Source organism: Salvelinus alpinus, chromosome 7, assembly GCF_045679555.1.
Source record: "Salvelinus alpinus chromosome 7, SLU_Salpinus.1, whole genome shotgun sequence".
NCBI classification, from domain to species: Eukaryota; Metazoa; Chordata; class Actinopteri; order Salmoniformes; family Salmonidae; genus Salvelinus; species Salvelinus alpinus.
The window spans coordinates 83129411-83154311 of record NC_092092.1 but is presented as its reverse complement, the minus strand read 5'-3'; the positions used below and the strand labels follow the sequence as shown (position 1 = coordinate 83154311).

Sequence of the window (24901 nt, the reverse complement as noted above, 5' to 3'; positions counted from 1 at the left end):
GCTGGAACTGCATGAGGATGCCCTGTACGATTACTGTCTGTCCCAGACTTGTACACGTTGACAGAGGTTGTTACAATTTCCTCAATGTCTAGTATTCTGAGTTTCCACCCTGGGCCAATATCCTCTCTCTTGACATAGGGGTAGTGTGCTTTTATAGCACTGTGCCATGCCAGGGGATGGTCTGTGTGGAAAATGATGTTGCTTACGTTCGCCCTCTTTGTAGCGGTCAGCGAATAGTGTCCCGGGATTGTCTTTGAGGAGTTTTGGGGGTTTTGTACTTATGAAACCCATGATTAGGCTCAAGAATTTCCACACCTCTCACTTCAGACTTCAGCGCTAAATGAAGTTGCAGCCTGGTCAGTTCTGTCCTAGCAGCTTGGTAACTTTGTAGCCTTGTTAATTAGACTTTATAGAACAAAATTACCTAGAGATTATTGTCTTTCACTATTTGGCTTCAGAAGTAGGTTCAGACTGAATATTACTCCCTCAGTTTTGTTGGATGGTATTTCCAGGTTCTTCTGTGTTTCTTCTGCAGGGTTTAGGTTTGTTAGAAGTTTTTTCTTGATTGTCCTCGGTAGTAATAGTCCATTCAGGTAATTTTGTCCAATATCAAGGTTTTAGGTCTGACATTTTGATTTGATGTTGAAGTTAGTATCCTGTATAAGTCATTGTGAAGAAAATGCAAGTTTATCTACATTTATCCAACTCTAATTCTATATTTTTGCAGAAGAACTCAGGAGCCCGTAAACTCACTACCTCTCTCTCTCTCTCTCTCTCTCTCTCTGGTCTGGTCTAGCTGACATTCCATCTCTGTCTGCCCTCTGTGAACTCCAGAGTACTTATTTCTGGGCTCCCCTGCATGGAGGGACAAGAACTTCTGCTCTCCTCCAGCAGAGACACAACTTGGCCCTTGACAATGAGGCCCCCTCCTTTAGTCGTTACCTCAACTCTCATTCCGGTCTGACCTGAGTCTTTCGCTCTCTCAATTCAATTCAATTGAATTGGGCTTCCTTGGCATGAGAAACATAATGTCTTCCTCTTGGGGCTTCATTTGTCAAAAGTGCATGCGCACAAAAACTACTTTCAACCTTGTGTGTGACAGTTTTCTCGCAAACGGTTGGAATTTATAAATGTTTGAACTTGACGGGAAAGTGTGCACATCTCCATGTAAATCTCAGATCATGCATACATACACACAACTTCAAGTGGGATCAATCTCAGACCATGCATACATACACACAACTTCAAGTGGGATCAATTGTATTGCAAGCGACTATTGGAATTTTGAGGGAAATGGAGGTGTTTGATGCATGGGAATTCTAATAATGGTCGGCCAATAAAAACAGAAGGTAGGCCTAATGTGAAAACAGATGTATTTGCCGTTGGGGAAGGAGATTGTATAGCAGCATATTGCCGGATATGTTTCTATTACTTTTATTATGAAGGACTAAATCATTATCATATTACAGGACATGTCTTTTATTATGAAGGACTGAATCATAATCATATTACAGGACATGTCTTTTATTATGAAGGACTGAATCATAATCATATTACAGGACATGTCTTTTATTATGAAGGACTGACTGATTATCATATTACAGGACATGTCTTTTATTATGAAGGACTGAATCATAATCATGTTACAGGACATGTCTTTTATTATGAAGGACTGACTCATTATCATATTACAGGACATGTCTTTTATTATGAAGGACTGAATCATAATCATATTACAGGACATGTCTTTTATTATGAAGGACTGAATCATAATCATATTACATGACATGTCTTTTATTATGAAGGACTTAATCATATTACATGACATGTCTTTTATTATGAAGGACTGAATCATAATCATATTACATGACATGTCTTTTATTATGAAGGACTTAATCATATTACATGACATGTCTTTTATTATGAAGGACTGAATCATAATCATATTACATGACATGTCTTTTATTATGAAGGACTTAATCATATTACATGACATGTCTTTTATTATGAAGGACTGACTCATTATCATATTACATGACATGTCTTTTATTATGAAGGACTGACTCATTATCATATTACAGGACATGTCTTTTATTATGAAGGACTGAATCATAATCATATTACAGGACATGTCTTTTATTATGAAGGACTAAATCATTATCATATTACAGGACATGTCTTTTATTATGAAGGACTGACTCATTATCATATTACAGGACATGTCTTTTATTATGAAGGACTGACTCATAATCATATTACAGGACATGTCTTTTATTATGAAGGACTAAATCATTATCATATTACAGGACATGTCTTTTATTATGAAGGACTGAATCATAATCACATTACAGGACATGTCTTTTATTATGAAGGACTGACTCATAATCATATTACAGGACATGTCTTTTATTATGAAGGACTGAATCATAATCACATTACAGGACATGTCTCTCCTTATCTGACATGACTGGTTTACTCCCACTACACATAAAATATGAGGCTACCATTTATCCATCCCTCATTTAATAGCCAAACATGCTTGAAAGTAAATAAACCAGTAGCCTATTTAATATATTTGACAGTATGGGTAGGCTACAGTATTGCTGTGTGATAGGAGCTCAGCGTCGAAGCCTATAACAAGGCAGGAGATAGAAACACAATCACTGATAAATAAAATATTCAACAACAATTAATATTTTCCATAGATGTGTGCTGCCCCTAGGCTCCCACACAGATGAATAGGACTCAGCCCCGCTCCAAATCCCAATAGGACTCAGCCCCGCTCCAAATCCGAATAGGACTCGGCCTCTCTCCAAATCCGAATAGGACTCAGCCTCTCTCCAAATCCGAATAGGACTCAGCCCCTCTCCAAATCCGAATAGGACTCAGCCCCGCTCCAAATCCGAATAGGACTCAGCCCCTCTCCAAATCCGAAGAGGACTCAGCCCCTCTCCAAATCCGAATAGGACTCAGCCCCGCTCCAAAACCGAATAGAACTCAGCCCCTCTCCAAATCCGAATAGGACTCAACCCCTCTCCATAACCGAATAGGACTCAGCCTCTCTCCAAATCCGAAAAGGACTCAGCCCCTCTCCAAATCCGAATAGGACTCAGCCCCTCTCCAAATCCGAATAGGACTCAGCCCCTCTCCAAATCCGAATAGGACTCAGCCCCTCTCCAAATCCCAATAGGACTCAGCCCCTCTCCACATCCGAATATGACTCAGCCCCTCTCCAAATCCCAATAGGACTCAGCCCCTCTCCATAACCGAATAGGACTCAGCCTCTCTCCAAATCCGAAAAGGACTCAGCCCCTCTCCAAATCCGAATAGGACTCAGCCCCTCTCCAAATCCGAATAGGACTCAGCCCCTCTCCAAATCCGAATAGGACTCAGCCCCTCTCCAAATCCGAATCGGACTCAGCCCCTCTCCAAATCCGAATCGGACTCAGCCCCTCTCCAAATCCGAAAAGGACTCAGCCCCTCTCCAAATCCGAATAGTACTCAGCCCTTCTCCAAATCCCAATAGGACTCAGCCCCTCTCCAAATCCGAATAGGACTCAGCCCCTCTCCAAATCCGAATCGGACTCAGCCCCTCTCCAAATCCGAATCGGACTCAGCCCCTCTCCAAATCCGAAAAGGACTCAGCCCCTCTCCAAATCCGAATAGTACTCAGCCCTTCTCCAAATCCCAATAGGACTCAGCCCCTCTCCAAATCCGAATCGGACTCAGCCCTTCTCCAAATCCGAATAGGACTCAGCCCCTCTCCAAATCCGTATAGGACTCAGCCCCTCTCCAAATCTGAATAGGACTCAGCCCCTCTCCAAATCCGAATAGTACTCAGCCCCTCTCCAAATCCGAATAGGACTCAGCCTCTTTCCAAATCCGAATAGGACTCAGCCTCTCTCCAAATCCGAATAGGACTCAGCCCCTCTCCAAATCCGAATAGGACTCAGCCTCTCTCCAAATCCGAATAGGACTCAACCCCTCTCCATATCCGAATAGGACTCAGCCTCTCTCCAAATCCGAAAAGGACTCAGCCCCTCTCCAAATCCGAATAGGACTCAGCCCCTCTCCAAATCCGAATAGGACTCAGCTCCTCTCCAAATCCGAATAGGACTCAGCCCCTCTCCAAATCCGAATCGGACTCAGCCCCTCTCCAAATCCGTATAGGACTCAGCCCCTCTCCAAATCCGTATAGGACTCAGCCCCTCTCCAAATCCGTATAGGACTCAGCCCCTCTCCAAATCCGAATAGGACTCAGCCTCTCTCCAAATCCGAAAAGGACTCAGCCCCTCTCCAAATACGAAAAGGACTCAGCCCCTCTCCAAATCCCAATAGGACTCAGCCCCTCTCCAAATCCCAATAGAACTCAGCCCCTCTCCAAATCCGAATCGGACTCAGCCCCTCTCCAAATCCCAATAGGACTCAGCCCCTCTCCAAATCCCAATAGGACTCAGCCCCTCTCCAAATCCCAATAGGACTCAGCCCCTCTCCAAATCCCAATAGGACTCAGCCCCTCTCCAAATCCCAATGGAAAACAGTCTACTGAACACAAGGTTAAAAATCGCCGGATGCATTGTTTACATGTACTATAATATGTACTATATTTATTCTCCAATCAGGTGAACTATAGACTTTAATTGAATGACTGCATCTACTAACCATAGTTTGTTACAGAGTCATTAAGCCCACGTTTTCTGTTGTGTTCCTCAATTACTGCACAACAATGTCTTGTAAATCTGTAATTAGTTCATCTGTTCTGACGATATTAGGTTCGCTGCTTCAACTCAGTATAGTAGGCTAATCTGTATCGCAGTTGTGTACACACACACACACACACACACACACACACACACACACACACACACACACACACACACACACACGCTCTGTCTGAGGGGTTTTCCACGTTACTCTCTAAGGAGTTCACAATGTTTTTCCTTCATCACTGACGTGTTCACCTCCCGCTCTGTCACACAAGCAACGACTCCAACTATGGCAGGATAATGATCTGGAAAGAACTGCTTATGAAGTCTCAGCTCAGTCCATTACGGTCTGGACTGGTACTGTGTATGAAGTCTCAGCTCAGTCCATTACTGTCTGGACTGGTACTGTGTATGAAGTCTCAGCTCAGTCCATTACGGTCTGGACTGGTACTGTGTATGAAGTCTCAGCTCAGTCCATTACTGTCTGGACTGGTACTGTGTATGAAGTCTCAGCTCAGTCCATTACGGTCTGGACTGGTACTGTGTATGAAGTCTCAGCTCAGTCCATTACGGTCTGGACTGGTACTGTGTATGAAGTCTCAGCCCAGTCCATTACGGTCTGGACTGGTACTGTGTATGAAGTCTCAGCTCAGTCCATTACGGTCTGGACTGGTACTGTGTAAGAAGTCTCAGCTCAGTCCATTACGGTCTGGATTGGTACTGTGTATGAAGTCTCAGCTCAGTCCATTACGGTCTGGACTGGTACTGTGTATGAAGTCTCAGCTCAGTCCATTACGGTCTGGACTGGTACTGTGTATGAAGTCTCAGCCCAGTCCATTACGGTCTGGACTGGTACTGTGTATGAAGTCTCAGCTCAGTCCATTACGGTCTGGACTGGTACTGTGTATGAAGTCTCAGCTCAGTCCATTATGGTCTGGACTGGTACTGTGTACGAAGTCTCAGCTCAGTCCATTATGGTCTGGACTGGTACTGTGTATGGTACTGTGTATAAAGTCTCAGCTCAGTCCATTACGGTCTGGACTGGTACTGTGTATGAAGTCTCAGCTCAGTCCGTTACGGTCTGGACTGGTACTGTGTATGAAGTCTTTCTGAGATTGCCCTTTAGGTTGGGATGCAGGATTGCCTTTCCATCTCAGAGCAGTCCAGTTTCTGTACATGTGTGTGTGTGTGTGTGTCTGTGTCTGTGTGTGTGTGTGTGTGTGTGTGTGTGTGTGTGTGTGTGTGTGTGTGTGTGTGTGTGTGTGTGTGTGTGTGTGTGTGTGTGTGTGTGTGTCTGTGTCTGTGTCTGTGTCTGTGTCTGTGTCTGTGTCTGTGTGTGTGTGTGTGTGTGTGTGTGTGTGTGTGTGTGTGTGTGTGTGTGTGTGTGTGTGTGTGTGTGTGTGTGTGTCTGTGTCTGTGTCTGTGTCTGTGTCTGTGTCTGTGTCTGTGTCTGTGTCTGTGTCTGTGTCTGTGTCTGTGTCTGTGTGTGTGTGTGTGTGTGTGTGTGCGTGCGTGTCTCATGGTAGCCCAGTCTGCATTTTTATTGCAGGGAAAACAGATGTTTCTTTGAACATTTAACCATCTCTGACTTAACATGGAATAGAATCTCCCAGAAGTAATATCTCATGTCATTTGGTCAGCTGTGTGATCAGCTTCTGTGTTCATACGTGTTCAAAAATGGAGAGTTCCGACCTCCCGAGTGGCGCCGCGGTCTAAAGGCCGTGCATCATAGGGCTAGAGGCGTCACTACAGACCCGGGTTCGATCCTGGGTGTTAAGAGCGTGGGTTTCGGTGGGTCATGTTTCAGAGGACACATGACTCGACCTTCGCCTACCGATCCCGTTGGGAAGTTGCAGCGACAAGACAAGATCGAAATTGGGGAGGAAAAAGGTGGTACATTTTTTTTTTTTTTTTATAATAATAATAATAATTTGAAAAAATGGAGGGTTCCCGGAAAAATCTACGTCTCCACCCTCGCAAAAGGAAATTCTCAGCCAATCTAAACTACTGCATCTCAGAGTCCCATCAGTGTGCTTTCATCATGTTCCACATTCCCTCCTGCTGTTGCCCTGTGGCAGGTTAGTTATCCAAAAAGCAACCAGCAGGTACCTAGAAGCCAACACCACGTAAATAGAATAAACCTCAAACTTACTGGTTTTCCGAGTCAGCTGATTGGTGGAGGTCGATGTCACCTGTCCTTTGATCCCTTTGTAGTCCCGCCTCTCCGAAGATGCGTCGCTCTCTCTTTTGCCGGTGTCCGTGTTCCCGCCATGCCCCCCGTGAAGGGGCTTCCTCCCTCCACCTGGGCTCCAGCTTACCCCTCTCCTCACAGACATATGACCCCTCTCCGTCTCCATCTCTTTGCTGCTCTGCCGAAGGAGTTCTGGAGTTTCTCTGCTTCTCCTCTGGTTTGCTCCACGGTTTCTGTCTCTTCTTCTACCCAGACTGTCTGCAGCCCTCCCTGGCTTGGTCTGTATGTCAGTCTGAGGATCACCGTTTTTGTGGAGTGTTCAGAGTAAGGTCAGACAGTCCTATTTTGGAGCGAGTGGAGAAGAAAAAAAGTGAATCACCAGTGGAGATAAGGAGAATCTTAGCTGTCCATGTTGCTTCTCCTGCTGCTGGGCACCTCTTCCCTCAGACTTTCTTTTCCTCCTTAAGGTTTCCCTTAGTCCTGTAGCTAGCTAGCTAGCAAGGAGGGAGGGTGACGGATGGGAGAAGTGTACTCAGGACCTACCAGAAACAGTATCAGGGATGTCCCAGTAGACTAAAGTAGGCTGGGAGCTCCACAGACACAAAGCTGGATCAGTTCCCATGGATCACAGCCAAGACGCTTTCATAATAACGATGTGCTCTACTTCAAATCTCCAGCTGAAAGGAGAAAGGCTGAGAAACCATCGAACTTTTCTATTTCTGTTTGTGTCTGTCTTCCCTCCCTCTAAATCTTTAAAACCCAGACGTTTCTCTTCTCTTCCTCCCGCTTTCTTCCAATCATTCTTTCTTTCCTTTCTTAGTCCAGCCACCCAAACATGCCTGTTGCCTGCATTGCAATCTCTCCCTGACAGATTATTTTTCTTGTGGAGAAAGCGAGCAGCTCTTTAGACTCAACAATGCCAAGGAGGGGGTGACCGGGGTGGCCGTGTGTTTCAAAGCTTCCTGTCGTTTGGTTCGGACGGAGTGAGAAACAACATTTCCCTCTAGAAAAGGTCACTCCTAAGAGGGGTTAGGAGTTTCCGAGCGCCACTGGCCGATACGTCAACTATATCTTTTCTTTCTTTCTTTTTTATTATTCTCATCCATCCATCCAGGAGTCAATGCTGGGAGTCACGTTTTAGTCCTGATGGATATTGGTTTGGATTAGATGCAGAGATGTACAGTATGTTACCAATATATCCATACATTACCAATATATCCATACATAACCATTATATCTATATATTACCATTATATGAATACATTACCATTATATCCATACATTACCATTATATCCATACATTACCATTATATCTATACATTACCATTATATCCATACAATACCATTATATGAATACATTACCATTATATCCATACAATACCATTATATGAATACATTACCATTATATCCATACATTACCATTATATCCATACATTACCATTATATGAATACATTACCATTATATCCATACATTACCATTATATCTATACATTACCATTATATCCATACATTGTCATTTGAGCTGAGGCCCAGGCAGCAGAGTTCTCAGTCTGATCCCTCTGCAAGTCGATCTGTCAGTTGGTTTATTTAGGTTGTTTCAGGGGGGGAGAGATAACAATGTCTATGTTAAGGGAAGTTGGTTGTTTATCCAGTCTGGGTGATACTTCAACTCTAAGTCTGGGTGTTCTGTCTCTCCAGTCCCTATTGAAGGAGTGTACGGTAGAACATGGTGCTGTAGGATTCTGGGTAGAGTAAAGCGGTTGTTGTCATGAGAGGCTGATCTCCGCTGGTTCTGTCTCCGAGCCCGTGCAGTGTCCAGGTCTGGAACACTACCATCTGAAAGACAGGAGAAGAAGAAGAAGAAGATCTGTAAACTGAATTCATGTCTACCCTCCCTGTATTCATCTGTAAACTGAATTCATGTCTACCCTCCCTGTATTCATCTGTAAACTGAATTCATGTCTACCCTCCCTGTATTCATCTGTAAACTGAATTCATGTCTACCCTCCCTGTATTCATCTGTAAACTGAATTCATGTCTACCCTCCCTGTATTCATCTGTAAACTGAATTCATGTCTACCCTCTCTGACTCACTGATGTATTCATCTGTAAACTGAATTCATGTCTACCCTCCCTGTATTCATCTGTAAACTGAATTCATGTCTACCCTCCCTGTATTCATCTGTAAACTGAATTCATGTCTACCCTCCCTGTATTCATCTGTAAACTGAATTCATGTCTACCCTCCCTGTATTCATCTGTAAACTGAATTCATGTCTACCCTCTCTGACTCACTGATGTATTCATCTGTAAACTGAATTCATTTCTACCCTCTCTGACTCACTGATGTATTCATCTGTAAACTGAATTCATTTCTACCCTCCATGACTCACTGATGTATTCATCTGTAAACTGAATTCATTTCTACCCTCCATGACTCACTGATGTATTCATCTGTAAACTGAATTCATTTCTACCCTCCATGACTCACTGATGTATTCAGTGTGAGATGGACCCACAGGCTCAAAACACGGTTATATCTATCATGTTTATATTATGGATGGTCAGTCCTTGCATCCATAGCTCTGTCTATTAATCTGAGAGTGGTTACATTTCTCCAGGCCCGTTTGTATCCAAAACAGGGGCGGGGAAAACACACTGTTATTGTTTCAACTGCTGATTGCCGCTTTAAAAATGCAAATGTTCTCTCTGCCCCGTGGCAAAATGTGTATAATCGCAGGAAATTAGCTTTAAAACAGCAACATTTTCTCTCAGCCTCATGGTAAAATGTGTAGAATAGCATGAGATTATATATGAAAACTGCACATTTTTCTCTTTTGCCCCATGGCAAAATGTGTAGAGAAGTCAGGTGCTGGCAAAACTGCGGTGCGCCACTGATTACAATTGCTTGATACAGAAAGAGGAGTGGCCATCCAATGCTCCTAGGTTGACACTCTTAGAAGTAAAGATGCTTGGAAGAACCTTTTAGCCACACCAGCAGAACCTCTCCAGGTCAAAATGTGTATTTGTTTTAGCCTCATCGAAACTGCAAAACTGTCCGTGTTTAATCTTAACATGTGATGACAAAACAACAGAACAGATGTTGTATATGAATGACATTTACTAGAGAGGGAGAGGGAGAGGGAGAGGGAGAGAGCGAGAGGGAGAGAGCGAGAGAGAGAGCGAGAGAGAGAGAGAGAGAGAGAGAGAGAGAGAGAGAGAGAGAGAGAGAGAGAGAGAGAGAGAGAGAGAGAGAGAGAGAGAGAGAACAGGAAAAGCTTTATTAAGAGTTGTGAACATGAGGAAGGATAACCCCAGTGTTCTCCTACAGGTGAAGGAAAGGTCAGGACTCATTCATGTCAGGAAATCTCACTAAACGCCTAAAGCTGCCAGCTATTAGCTTTATCTCCATCTGCCTCGGCCCCGGTGGTGAGAGGAGATATATTGTATTGTATTACACTCAGGTGCTGACAAGGTTAATGTGGACTAATGATGACATGCTTGATGTCTCAGTCTATAAAGGATTACATTAACGAAGGACAGACATGTTTCAGTCTATAAAGGATTACATTAAAGAAGGATAGACATGTTTAAGTTTATAAAGGATTACATTAGACAAGGAGGGACATGTTTCAGTCTATAAATTATTACATTAGACAAGGAGGGATGAACCTGTGCGTGTGTGTGTGTGTGTGGAAAAGGACTGCACTGGGACTGTTGTTTGTGTTTCCTGGTTGGTATTCTGTATATGCCGAGGAAGGAATATAGCGACGTGTTCAGGACCTTTTCAAACGTCTGAGATCGAAGTATATTTCTAGTGACCAGGCTGGTTGAAAAAGTTACATCATCTGATGATATACAGGAATGTTTTCAGATCAGTCCGGCTCCTCATTGAACAGGACCTCTCCATAATGTATTAGTGATAGAGACAGATAACACAGTGGAACAGAACCTCTCCATAATGTATTACTGATAGAGACAGATAACACAGTGGAACAGAACCTCTTCATAATGTATTACTGATAGAGACAGATAACACAGTGGAACAGAACCTCTTCATAATGTATTAGTGATAGAGACAGATAACACAGTGGAACAGAACCTCTCCATAATGTATTACTGATAGAGACAGATAACACAGTGGAACAGAACCTCTTCATAATGTATTACTGATAGAGACAGATAACACAGTGGAACAGAACCTCTTCATAATATATTAGTGATAGAGACAGATAACACAGTGGAACAGAACCTCTCCATAATGTATTACTGATAGAGACAGATAACACAGTGGAACAGAACCTCTTCATAATGTATTACTGATAGAGACAGATAACACAGTGGAACAGAACCTCTTCATAATGTATTACTGATAGAGACAGATAACACAGTGGAACAGAACCTCTTCATCAGACCAGCCTGTTTTTCTGAGTCCCAAATGGCATCTTGTATTCCCTATAGTCCACCTACAGGTCTCTGGTCAAACATAGTGCACTTCTGTCTGTATATAAGGGGAAAGGGTGTGATTTGGGCCATCTGTCCACCACCGTACTGCTTTCTCTTTGTTCCCGTAAGTAATGTGACCGCAGGAGAAGAGAAAAGCTCCAGACAAAACGCAGGTGTGCATACTAGTTATGGAGGTATAGCTGCCGGGTATAAGAAGTCCTCTGTTCTGCATTGACATGAATAGGTTAGTTAACCTCTGCTGTTTGAATCACATGCAAACATCTGGTTTGAGTTTGAATGACTAACTTTAAGTAGTTAGTTCAACTAAAGCCTGAAGCCTTTGGGTTTTCACAGTCAGGATTTAGAATGATGCACGTTATAAATACAACGTCCACTCTGGTTGAACTGTTATGTTGCTTTAGAAATACCCAGGGTGTAGAAATACAATTAAAAACAGCTAACGAATTACATTAACATTCTAATCAGACGTTTTCAACAGTAACAAAGCAGACGACCAACTGACACAAACAGAGCAGAATATAATCAGTTCACAGAATCACATACATACCCATACACTGTTCAGAGAGCTGGCTTGGTCTCCCAGGCCTTAGACAGGATACCATTAAGGAAGAGGTGGGTAGCCACATGGGCCAGACTCCTGTCAACAAGTGGTAGACTTGTCTACATCAGACTGGGTCAGAGAGAGAGAGACAGAAAGAGAAAGAGAGAGAGAGAGAGAGAGAGAGTTAGAAGAGAGTAGAGAGGGAGAAAGAGAGAGAGAGGTAGAGAGAAAGAAAGAGAAGAGAGAGAGAGGGGGAGAGAAAGATGGAGAGAGAAAGAGAGGGAGAGAGAAAGAGAGGGAGAAGAGAGAGAGGGAGAGAGAAAGAGAGGGAGAAGAGAGAGATGGGGGGAGAGAGAAAGAGATAGAGGGAGAAGAGCGAGAGGGGGGAGAGAGAGAGAGAGAGACAGAAAGAGAGGGAGAAGAGAGAGGAGAGAGAGAAAGAGAGGGAGGAGAGAGAGGAGAGAGAGAAAGAGAGGGAGAAGAGAGAGAGGAGGAGTGTGTCCCATCCCTGATCAGACTTGTCGGATTGTTGTGTTTGTGAGTCACGTTCAACGTGATAGTCAAGTCACACAGACAACAAAGAACAGTGTTGTTTTCCATGACCCCCTAACGACCCCAAAACAAAGACAATCGGCCCCAAACCCATAAACATATTGGCACGCATGCACAGAGGTACACACACACCAGTGGTTGGAAAAAAGTACCCAATTGTATAGATACCCAAAAGTATAGATACCTTAATAGAAAGTTACACAAGTAAAAGTGAAAGTCAGCCAGTGAAATTCTACTTGAGTAAAAGTCTAAAAGTATTTGGTTTTAAATATACTTAAGTGTCAAACGTAAAAGTATAAATCATTTAAAATTCCTTCTATTAAGCTAAGCAGACAGCACCATTTTCTTGTTTTTAAAATGTACAGATAGCCAGGGGCACGCTCCCACACTCCAACACATTATTTACACAACAATGCATTTGTGTTTAGTGAGTCCGCCAGGCCGGAGGCAGTAGGGATGACTACTTGTTCTCTTGATAAGTGCTTGAATTTGACCATTTTCCTGTCCTGCTAAGCATTCAAAATGTAACAAGTACTTTTGGTTGTCAGGGAAAATGTACGGAGTAAAAAATACATTATTTTCTTTAGGAATGTAGTGAAGTAAAAGTAAAAGTTGTCAAAACTATAAATAATAAAGTTAAGTACAGATACCCCCAAAAAAAGTACTTAAAAGTATTTTTACTTATGTAATTTACACCACTGACACACACACACACACACACACACACACACACACACACACACACACACACACACACACACACACACACACACACACACACACACACACACACACACACACACACACACACACACACACACACACACACACACACACACACTCATCCAAAACAATGCATTTCACACACTATTCTAGGGGCACAAACTGGTAAAATCAACATTGTTTCAACATAATTTGTCAACATACTGTGACATGGAATCTATGTGGAAAAAAACATTGGATTTGAGAAAAAAGTCACACAAACGTTTTGGTAGGGTAAGGTTCATGTAGTCATGGTAACCAATTTTCAACATAGACTAACCTTGTACAAAATATGTTGAATTTGTACCTTTGAAAATACAATGTCATATCTTAAAAGTAATATCCGCTATATAAAAATAAATAAATAAATTGGCAACAACTACTACTGGAGAGGTGATTTAACTTCAGTTAGTGATTTAACCAGTCCTGTTTATCATTGATACTTGTCACTGACCAATGTGCTGTCGTGAGAATGACTACTGCTTGATCTCCATTTTAATAGATTCACTGTTTGCTGTCAAAGTCATTCCAAAAGTAGTAGGTTCAGCAAATGAAATGTAACCATATTTTTATCACTATATCATCAATGATACTATTTAGGCCTATATGGCATTACGGAAGGCATCAACAAATATTGTTTCAGTTCAACCCAGGATTCAATTAAAAAATAGACAAGACGTGTACGTCTAGGGTTTCAAGCACGGGGTTGATTTCAAAGTCAATCATAAAGTAAATAATACATTGACTACAGCTCAGCATTCAACGCCATAGTTCCCTCCAAACTCATCATTAAGCTCGGGACCCTGGGTCTGAACCTCGCACCGTTCAACTGGGTCCTGGACTTCCTGACGGGCCGCCCCCCAGGTGGTGAAGGTAAGAAACAACACCTCCACTTTGCTGATCTTCAACACAGGGGGCTCCACAAGGGTGCGTGCTCAGCCCCCTCCTGTACTCCCTTTTCATCCATGACTGTGTTGCCGTTCACGCCTCCAACTCAATCATCAAGTTAGCAGACTACACAACAGTGGTAGGCCTGATTACCAACAATGACGAGACGGCCTACAGGGAGGAGGTGAGGGCCCTGGCGGAGCGGTGCCAGGAAAATAACCTCTACCTCAAAGTCAACTAAACTACACAGCGCGCATCCAACCCGGAAGCCAGCCGCACCAATGTGTCGGAGGAAACACCGTGCACCTGGCAACCTGGTTAGCGCGCACTGCGCCCGGCCCGCCACAGGAGTCGCTAGTGCGCGATGAGACAAGGATATCCCTACCGGCCAAACCCCCCCTAACCCGGACGCTAGGAACAGAACCTATTGTGCGTCGCCCCACGGACCTCCCGGTCGCGGCCGACTGCGACAGAGCCAGGGCGCGAACCCAGAGTGTCTGGCGGCACAGCCCTAGACCACTGCGCCACCTGGGAGGCCCCATTGTTGTGAATTGTAAAGTGTTACTGGACCGTTGGATCTAGGGAACACAAGCATTTCGCTACACCCACAATAACATCTGCATAAATATGTGTATGTGACAAATCAAATTTGTTTTGATATGTAGGATTCAAGTCTCCATCTCATCCCAAAATTTTTGAAATTAATGAAATTAAACTGTGTTTAACATGCATTTAACATTTTATTTGATATAGTCCTATTCTTTAACTTACATTTTTGGTTGAAATGGGTATGTGAATCCAACATATCAATTGTTAATTTGTATTTGTAGACAAACTGGAATGAAAGACACACTCAGCGGCACACAGTTAAAAGAATTAAGCCAGACTAAGTCAGGGGGACCGATGGAACTATCCAAGCAGAAAACACATCTCCTTCAAAAGTTGATATTTTGTTGTGTTGACAACCAAACACAATTCAATATTACTTTTGCAATACAGTAAATCGACTATTAACTTGTCGACAAGTTAACAAATTATATGTTGGATTCACGTCTCCGTCTCAAACAAAAACAAAAAGTTAAAGAACGGGATTAAGCCGGTGGCTCAGATGGAACTATCAAAGCAGCAGATACATCTCCTTTTAAATGTTGATATTTGGTTGCGTTGTCAACCAAACACAATTCAATACTACTTGTAAATGTTACGGCTATCTTACAAACAAATGTAACAGTATTTATTCAACCTTAAAAATGAGTAACACATCCATGGCCACATTCTGAGTTTACTCTAACTGTCACGCCCTGACCTTAGAGATTATTTTTATGTCTCTATTTTGGTTGGTCAGGGCATGAGTTGGGGTGGGCATTCTATGTTTTTGTTCTATGTTGTCAATTTCTATGTGTTTGGCCGGGTGTGGTTTTCAATCAGAGGCAGCTGTCTATCGTTGTCTCTGATTGAGAACCATACTTAGGTAGCCTTTTCCCACCTGTGTTTTGTGGGTAGTTGTTTTCTGTTGTGTGTCTGCACCAGCCAGAACTGTTTCGGTCGTTCTCTTTGTTATTTTTGTTATTTTAGTGTTAATTTAATAAATATGGACACGTACCACGCTGCACCTTGGTCCTCTCCTTCCAACAGCCGTTACAGTAACAATAAATGTCTTCTTATGTAATCATAGAAAGCGTTCAGGGTCTTGGGTCAGGGTCATGGGTCTGGGTCATGGGTCATGGGTCAGGTCAGTGGAAATCTTCACAATTGCTATAGTAATATGCACAGCATCTCAAACGGTCTTGATCACTTGCACCATGTACTTTAGTGTAATATCAACTAACTCCAACCCAGGTCATTTGGTCCTGCTATTAGATCAAAACACAACTATAACACACCAAGTTGTGTTACACACTTTGCTGTGCTTTTTAACTGGTTGAAAGCACAGTGTGATAAGACATTTGGAATTCAACAAACTTTTGGCTTTTATTTTTATGAGTGTGTGAAAATAGGTTTGGACTCTAATTGATCAACGTTACCTACCAAAATATTAACCCAATTTTCCACCACGTTGAAATGAGGTGGTCCGCCTCGTGGGTACCGGATGTGTCCGAACCCGAGACCAACGTGAGAGGAGGAAAAGACACAATGTCTACTTAACAACTTGCTCCCTATCCCCTATATAGTACACTACTTACGTATAGTATATCATTTGGAACACATTAATGACAAGAGGTCTCTTTGATTCCTGTTGAAGTGTGAAGGAAGGAGGACAGATGTGCTGACATCAATCTGGTTTTCATCGTTTAGATTTTACGACCTCATTTTGAGTTTGCCACGTTTTATTTCATACAAGGTTGGGTTTTGTATTATTCCGTATACTGTACACCATCATTCTGACAGATTTCATCACAAGGGAAGTTTGAGATACGGATGTTGACTACAGTTGAGTATATTTCAACACGTTCACATCAAGTTGATGTTTACAATCTTGGATCTACAAAGTGGCGACCATCTGTTCTGTTGAGGACATCAGCTGGAAGAATGTCTAGAATTCGGGTTCTGATTAAAATCTTTTAATATAATCTGTAAATATTTGTTCTCCACAAGACTGTGAACATGTGTTGGAGTCCTTCAGACTGACATGAAATCACTGGGAAAGCACTGAGTTACTAAATCTGGCAGGCAAACATCAACAAGATGTTCAACTGTCTTAATATATCCTTCAAATCCCGAACTACACGACTCCCTTCATAATTTAGACAAATGTTAGACAACTTCCTAGTTCAGAAAAACATGAGCAAGACGTCACAAATGTTTTACTATCTCTCAAATCCTGGACTACACTACCTCTGTCTGTCTGTATTGAAAAATACCACTAACCCTACAGTGAAATCACCGGGAGCTTCACCGGGAGCTTCACCGGGAGCTTCACCGGGAGCTTCACCGGGAGCTTCACCGGGAGCTTCACCGGGAGCTTCACCGGGAGCTTCAGATCCTGAACTTTATAACCTTTGTGTTTCTCCTCATTCATAACTTCATAATCTAGACAATATCAGCAGAATTAAAATAAAATAAAATAAACTTTAAACCCTGAACTACCCGACCTCTTCATAATTACCAATTAAACCACAGTCATGCTGCTTGGATGTATTCCACAAACATCAACATGACTTAATATATCCCTCAAAAATCCTGAGCTGAATTATACAACCCTCGTGTTTGGGCTTTTAATTCAGAACTACCAGCAAATCCACCAGTGATCTGGTTGTGGATTGTCTCTCATGCAGGAGATGTGGTTCTGGGTACCGAGATGAGGTTTTGGATGTGTAGAATTATGATGTAATTGTGGATTTGAAGTTCAGGAACATCCAACACTCACTGACCCCATCGCCCCCTGACCCCATCGCTCCCTGACTCCATCGCTCCCTGACCCCATCGCCCCCTGACCCCATCGCCCCCTGACCCCATCGCCCCCTGACCCCATCGCTCCCTGACAACATCTCCCCCTGACCCCATCAACCCCTGACCCCATCGCCCCCTGACCCCATCGCCCCCTGACCCCATCGCTCCCTGACAACATCTCCCCCTGACCCCATCGCCCCCTGACTCCATCGCTCCCTGACCCCATCGCCCCCTGACCCCATCGCCCCCTGACCCCATCGCTCCCTGACTCCATCGTCCCCTGACCCCATCGCCCCCTGACCCCATCGCCCCCTGACCCCATCGCCCCCTGACCCCATCGCCCCCTGACTCCATCGCCCCCTGACTCCATCGCCCCCTGACCCCATCGCCCTCTGACTCCATCGCCCCCTGACTCCATCGCTCCCTGACTCCATCGCTCCCTGACTCCATCGCCCTCTGACCCCATCGCCCCCTGACTCCATCGCCCCCTGACCCCATCGCCCCCTGACTCCATCGCCCCCTGACTCCATCGCCCCCTGACTCCATCGCTCCCTGACTCCATCGCCCCCTGACTCCATCGCCCTCTGACTCCATCGCCCTCTGACCCCATTTCCCCCTGACTCCATCACCCCCTGACCCCATCGCCCCCTGACTCCATCGCTCCCTGACTCCATCGCCCTCTGACCCAGTTCACCTGTCTGCAGTTTACCTGTCTATATGTTCACCTGTCTATCAGTTCACCTGTCTATCAGTTTACCTGTCTAGCAGTTCACCTGTCTGTCAGTTCACCTGTTTATATGTTCACCTGTCTATCAGTTCACATGTCTATCAGTTTACCTGTCTGTCAGTTCACCTGTCTTTCAGTTCACCTGTCTATCAGTTCACCTGTCTATCAGTTTACCTGTCTGTCAGTTCACCTGTCTGCAGTTTACCTGTCTATCAGTTCACCTGTCTATCAGTTCACCTGTCTATCAGTTTACCTGTCTAGCAGTTCACCTGTCTGTCAGTTCACCTGTCTGCAGTTTACCTGTCTATGAGTTTACCTGTCTATGAGTTTACCTTAACAGTACTGTCATACCGTTCACCTGTCTGCAGTGCACATGTCTATATACTGCCATACAGTACCCACTCTATGTAATACCCACTCTATGTAATACCCACTCTATGTAATACCCACTCTATGTAATACCCACTCTATGTAATACCCACTCTATGTAATACCCACTCTATGTAATACCCACTCTATGTAATACCCACTCTTTATAGTACTCAATCTATGTAATACCCACTCTATGTAATATCCACTCTATGTAATACCCACTCTATGTAATACCCACTCTATGTAGTACCCACTCTATGTAATACCCACTCTATGTAATACCCACTCTATGTAATACCCACTCTATGTAATACCCACTCTATGTAATACCCACTCTATGTAATACCCACTCTTTATAGTACTCAATCTATGTAATACCCACTCTATGTAATATCCACTCTATGTAATACCCACTCTATGTAATACCCACTCTATGTAGTACCCACTCTATGTAATACCCACTCTATGTAATACCCACTCTATGTAATACCCACTCTATGTAATACCCACCCTATGTAATACCCACTCTATGTAATACCCACTCTATGTAATACCCACTCTATGTAATACCCACTCTATGTAATACCCACTCTATGTAATACCCACTCTATACCCACTCTATGTAATACCCACTCTATACCCACTCTATGTAATACCCACTCTATGTAATACCCACTCTATGTAATACCCACTCTATGTAATACCCACTCTATGTAATACCCACTCTATGTAATACCCACTCTATGTAATACCCACTATATGTAATACCCACTCTATGTAATACCCACTCTATGCCCACTCTATGTAATACCCACTCTATGTAATACCCACTCTATGTAATACCCACTCTATGCCCACTCTATGTAATACCCACTCTATGTAATACCCACTCTATACCCACTCTATGTAATACCCACTCTATGTAATACCCACTCTATGTAATACCCACTCTATGTAATACCCACTCTATGTAATACCCACTATATGTAATACCCACTCTATGTAATACCCACTCTGCCGAACCCACTCTATGTAGTACCCACTCTATGTAATACCCACTCTATGTAATACCCACTCTATGTAATACCCACTCTAAGCAGTACCCACTCTATGTACTAATAGAATAATGTGATATGTGAGTATGAATATCAGACGAGTGAGAGAGAGAGCATTCCTGAGAGGATTTCAAGTGTATCCGTTACCTATGCCATATTATTCAGGCTGGTGCATACCTTGACTGACAGGTTGCCATGACAACCCCCTGGGGGCTGTAGGTACACACACAGACATGGGTTTAGTAGGCTCGACTCGACTCTATCCTGCTCAGACACAAAGGGCCATTTAATGACCTCCAAAATAATTTTAGGGTTTTGCAAAAAAAAAAAAATGGCATTCCTGGTTTGTGATTCCTCTTCAGAAGAGGAGGAGGAGGAGTGAGAAGAATGAGAAGGGGTGGAGGGAGGGGGGCAGTGATAGCCCCGGCATGCCTTGGCTTGTGTTGGAGGTGATGACTAAAAATCTAAACAAAGTCAAGCACAAACTTCAATCAACCTCAGAAATGATGTTCTCTCTCTCTCTCTCTCTCTCTCTCTCTCTCTCTCTCTCTCTCTCTCTCTCTCTCTCTCTCTCTCTCTCTCTCTCTCTCTCTCTCTCTCTCTCTCTCTCTCTCTCTCTCTCTCTCTCTCTCTCTCTCTCTCTCTCTCTCTCTCTCTCTCTCTCTCATATTTAGTCTCCTACATTATGTGAGAATAAAGCCTGTAATTCAGTGTGTGAGATGTGAAACAGCCCACACTGGGAGCTGCAGGTGGAGAACATTAAATGATGATTAAATTATAAATAGATTACCTACAATAGGTGTGTAAAACCAACACAGCATGCCAAGAGTTTATTTCATCCGAAACTCTTAGAAGATGGAATCAATCACTTAAGAGTTTAAATCTTCAGAGAAGGGAGGTGCTGAAATATTTAACAACAATATAAACGCAACATGTAAAGTATTGGTCTCATGTTTCATGAGCTGAAATAAAACATTTCCAGAAATTTTCTATACGCACAAATAGCTTAATTATCTTTTTTTTCTGCACAAATTTGTTAACATCCCTGTCAGTGAGAATTTCTCCTTTGCCAAGATAATCCATCCACCTGACAGGTGTGGCATATCATAGTCAGCCAGAATCTTAAGCTCACCCTCTCCCCTCTGAAGCCAAAATACACTTAAGAAAAATATTTAAAACGTTTTGGTCCTGTGTTTCATGGGCCGAGATAAAATATCACAGGAATGTTCAATACGCACAAAAACCATCTCTAAAATGTTGTGCACCAATGTGTTTACATCCCTGTTAAGTGAGAATTTCTCCTTTGGCAAGATTATCCATTTACCCCTGACAGATGTGGCATATCAAGAAGCTGATTAAACAGCATGATCATTACACAGGTGCACCTTGTGCTGGGGACAATAAAAGGCCACTCTAAAATGTGCAGTTTTGTCACACAACACAATGCCACAGATGTCTCAAGATTTGTGGTAGCATGCAATTGGCACGCTGACTGCAGGAATATCCACCAAAGCTGTTGCCAAATCATGTTATGTTAATTTCTCTACCATAAGCCATCTCCAAGGGTGCTGAGGAGTATTTCTGTCCGTAATTAAGCCCTTTTGTAGGGAAAAACTAATTCTGGGTCTGGCTCCCAAGTGACTGGGCCTCCGCATTCCATAGATTAGGGCCTAATTCATTAATATCAAATGAATAATTTAACTAGGCAAATCAGTTAAGAACAAATTCTTATTGACAATGATAGCCTACCCCGTACAATTGTGCACCACCCTATTGGACTCCCAAATCACAGCTCAATATGATACAGTCTGGATTTGAACCAGGGTCTGTAGTGACACCTCTTACATTGAGATGCAGTGCATTAGACCGCTGCGTCACTCGGGAGCCAGAGTAAAATCTTTGGAATTGTTGCATGTTGTGTTAATATTGTTTTGTTCAGTGTGGCAGCACTCTGAAACAACCACATAAAAGCCATTGTGAGAATAAAAATTAAATGTTTTGGCATTGTACCAGTTTTGTTAAAGCAAAACGATTAATTAGCTGTTTATTACATGTTATGTAAAAGTATTACTACATTCCCAAGACATCAACACAGTTACCTAAATAAATGAGGTGTCGATTTCATGCATCGACATGAATACGCTACATATGCAATAACTAATTAATGAATGAATGAATTAACATATGGTAAAACAACCCGACTGTTATGGCTCTCTTTAACCATCACCTGCTGTATCACAGGAAGGTAAGACAATACAGTCTCAACCCTCCATCTGTTACATCGTCTAACGTTACACTACACCGCTGCTGGTCCCAAACCAGGGCTGGCCACATCAAGGCTCCACGCAGTCACAGTCAAGGCAATAGACCGCTGCTCTAAGTCCCAAACCAGGGCTGGCCACATCAGGGCTCCACGCAGTCACAGTCAAGGCAATACACCGCTGCTCTAAGTCCCTAACCAGGGCTGTCCACATCAGGGTTCCACACAGTCACAGTCAAGACAATAGACCGCTGCTCTAAGTCCCAAACCAGGGCTGGCCACATCAGGGCTCCACGCAGTCACAGTCAAGGCAATACACCGCTGCTCTAAGTCTCTAACCAGGCTGGCCACATCAGGGCTCCACGCAGTCACAGTCAAGACAATAGACCGCTGCTCTAAGTCCCTAACCAGGGCTGGCCACATCAGGGCTCCACGCAGTCACAGTCAAGGCAATACACCGCTGCTCTAAGTCCCAAACCAGGGCGGGCCACATCAAGGCTCCACACAGTCACAGTCAAGGCAATACACCGCTGCTCTAAGTCCCAAACCAGGGCTGGCCACATCAGGGTTCCACACACTCACAGTCAAGACAATAGACCGCTGCTCTAAGTCCCAAACCAGGGCTGGCCACATCAGGTCCACACAGTCAAGTCGCAAGACCGCTGCTCAAGTCCCACAGTCACAGGCAACGTGACAAACCGCTGCTCTAAGTCTCTAACCAGGGCTGGCCACATCAGGGCTCTACACAGTCACAGTCAAGACAATAGACTAGTCTATCAGTGACAGCTCAAGATGACAACAGTGCTAATGTAACCACCAGTTAATTAACCAGCCCCCTCTGCAAACCTGCAGCACAGAGGGAAAGTAACAAAACAACAACGACAGATGTTTTTCATCAGTTAGTTCAAAGGTTAACAGTTCAGAGTTCATGTTTCCCCCATTTGTATTTTTTTTTAGTCCCATGCACTCTGGTCACCCTCGGGGAGATAGAGTCTCACAACTTCAATGATCAACATCATTAACTATAGGTAAAACTCAAAGTACAAGTCCACATGCTTCTAAACGTCACTGTGCCAAATAGTATAATCTAGACGTTACAAAGCAACTGATTGTAGATGTTTCCTGTATAACAGATAGCAGCTGTACAGTAGTATGTACTGTAGTAGTTGCAGCTCACCTGTACTCCGGTGGGTCTGTGTGTGCAAGGCGCTGGGCTAGTTTGTCCTGCCCCTTTTTTAGCTCTTCAGGGCTCAACCCTTCTACCTCTGTCTGGGTCGAACTCTCTCATATCTCTTTCTCTCTCTCTCTCTCTCTCTCTCTCTCTCTCTCTCTCTCTCTCTCTCTCTCTCTCTCTCTCTCTCTCTCTCTCTCTCTCTCTCTCTCTCTCTCTCTCTCTCTCTCTCTCTCTCTCTCTCTCTCTGAGTAGGACTCCCCCCTTTCCCCTCTCTCCCTGAGCAAGACTTTCTCTCTCTCTCTCTCTCTCTCTCTCTCTCTCTCTCTCTCTCTCTCTCTCTCTCTCTCTCTCTCTCTCTCTCTCTCTCTCTCTCTCTCTCTCTCTCTCTCTCTCTCTCTCTCTCTCTGTCTCTGTCTCTCTGTCTCTTTCTCTCTGTCTCTCTGTCTCTCTGTCTCTCTGTCTCTCTGTCTCTCTGTCTCTCTGCTCTCTCTCTCTCTCTCTCTCTCTCCCTCTCTCTCTCTCTCTCTCTCTCCCTCTCTGTCTCCCTCTCCCTCTCTCTCTCTCTCTCTCTCTCTCTCTCTCTCTCTCTCTCTCTCTCTCTCTGTCTCTCTCTCTCTGTCTCTCTGTCTCTCTCTCTCTCTCTCTCTCTCTCTCTCTCTCTCTCTCTCTCTCTCTCTCTCTCTCTCTCTCTGTCTCTGTCTCTGTCTCTGTCTCTGTCTCTCTCTCTCTCTCTCTCTCTCTCTCTCTCTCTCTCTCTCTCTCTCTTTCTGTTTTATAAGGCCTGTCTGTCTGCCTGTAAACTCTCTCTCTCTCTCTCTCTCTCTCTCTCTTACTGTTTTATAAGGACTGTCTGTCTGCCTGTATGCTCTCTCTCTCTCTCTCTCTCTCTCTCTCTCTCTCTCTCTCTCTCTCTCTCTCTCTCTCTCTCTCTCTCTCTCTCTCTCTCTCTCTCTCTCTCCTCCTCCCTCAATTGAATAAGACAGAGGGGAAGGGGAGGGGAGAGGAGGGGGGAGTGTGGTCGTACTTGGAGCACAGTAGGCTCTTTGTCTGGCCTCCTGTTCATATGGTTTCCTTCATGCTTGCATACTGAACACATTATGCTATCATATATTTTCATATTTAATACATGGATGTATGGGGGGGACCTAGGAGGGAGCCCCCTCTCCTCTCTCCACCCTCCTGCCCCCCCCCCCCCCCCCCCCCCCCCACATTTCTCTTTTTCAACCCCGTTTTTCCCTTCATAAAACTCAGAGACAAGAATCTGCCGAACAAAGGATGAAATATATACGCAAGGAAGTTTAACTAAAAAAGTGGTACCAAAGACCAAGCCAGTTGTTTACATGGTTCCCTGAATGTTGTGAGTTACAGAACAGAGAAGTCACCTGTCGAGAACAGGGGAATATTTCCTCTAGAGATTTAGATCAGGAGATCAGGACATAGACCACAGGACAGAAGGACCTTACAAAATGGTTCCAAAAGGGTTCCATTAGGGTTCCTAAAAGGTTCTTCAACTGTCCCCTTCTCGGTTCCAGGTATACATTTTTGGGGGTTTCAGGTATAACTATTTTGGGTTCCATGTAGAACCCTCAGTGAAAAGGATTCTACATGGAACCGGAAATGGTTCTCGTCCAACTTAAGGTGTCATTAAATTAAATGCACCTCCCTCCACAATGTACTTTTTTTTCTTCACATATCTGTTTCCATTAATTGAATGGTTGTTGCGCAGTTTTGATGCTGGAATTATATTAGGTTATGTTCAGGGAGGAGGCAAGGGCCTGGTCGATGAAATTCCACGTGGCACTGGAGTCCACTAGAG

General features: G+C 43.8%; 1 protein-coding gene across 2 annotated transcripts in view; it reads right to left on the bottom strand.

Annotated features, from left to right (window-relative positions):
• The window catches only part of LOC139581778 (synaptopodin), a 61709-nt gene extending 38499 nt beyond the window's left edge, over positions 1–23210 (bottom strand). The window contains exons 1-3 of one of the 2 annotated variants that reach the window (XM_071411933.1): positions 23089–23210; positions 8393–8733; positions 6859–8040 (exon numbers count right to left, since the gene is read on the bottom strand). In XM_071411933.1, the coding sequence (XP_071268034.1) occupies positions 6859–7063 (205 nt within the window). In that variant the 5' untranslated portion in view covers positions 7064–8040; positions 8393–8733; positions 23089–23210. Of the gene's footprint in view, positions 1–6858; positions 8041–8392; positions 8734–11911; positions 12278–23088 lie in introns of those variants that run through there. The other variant, XM_071411934.1, reaches the window with a different exon arrangement.
• Between the last annotated feature and the right edge of the window lie 1691 nt (positions 23211–24901).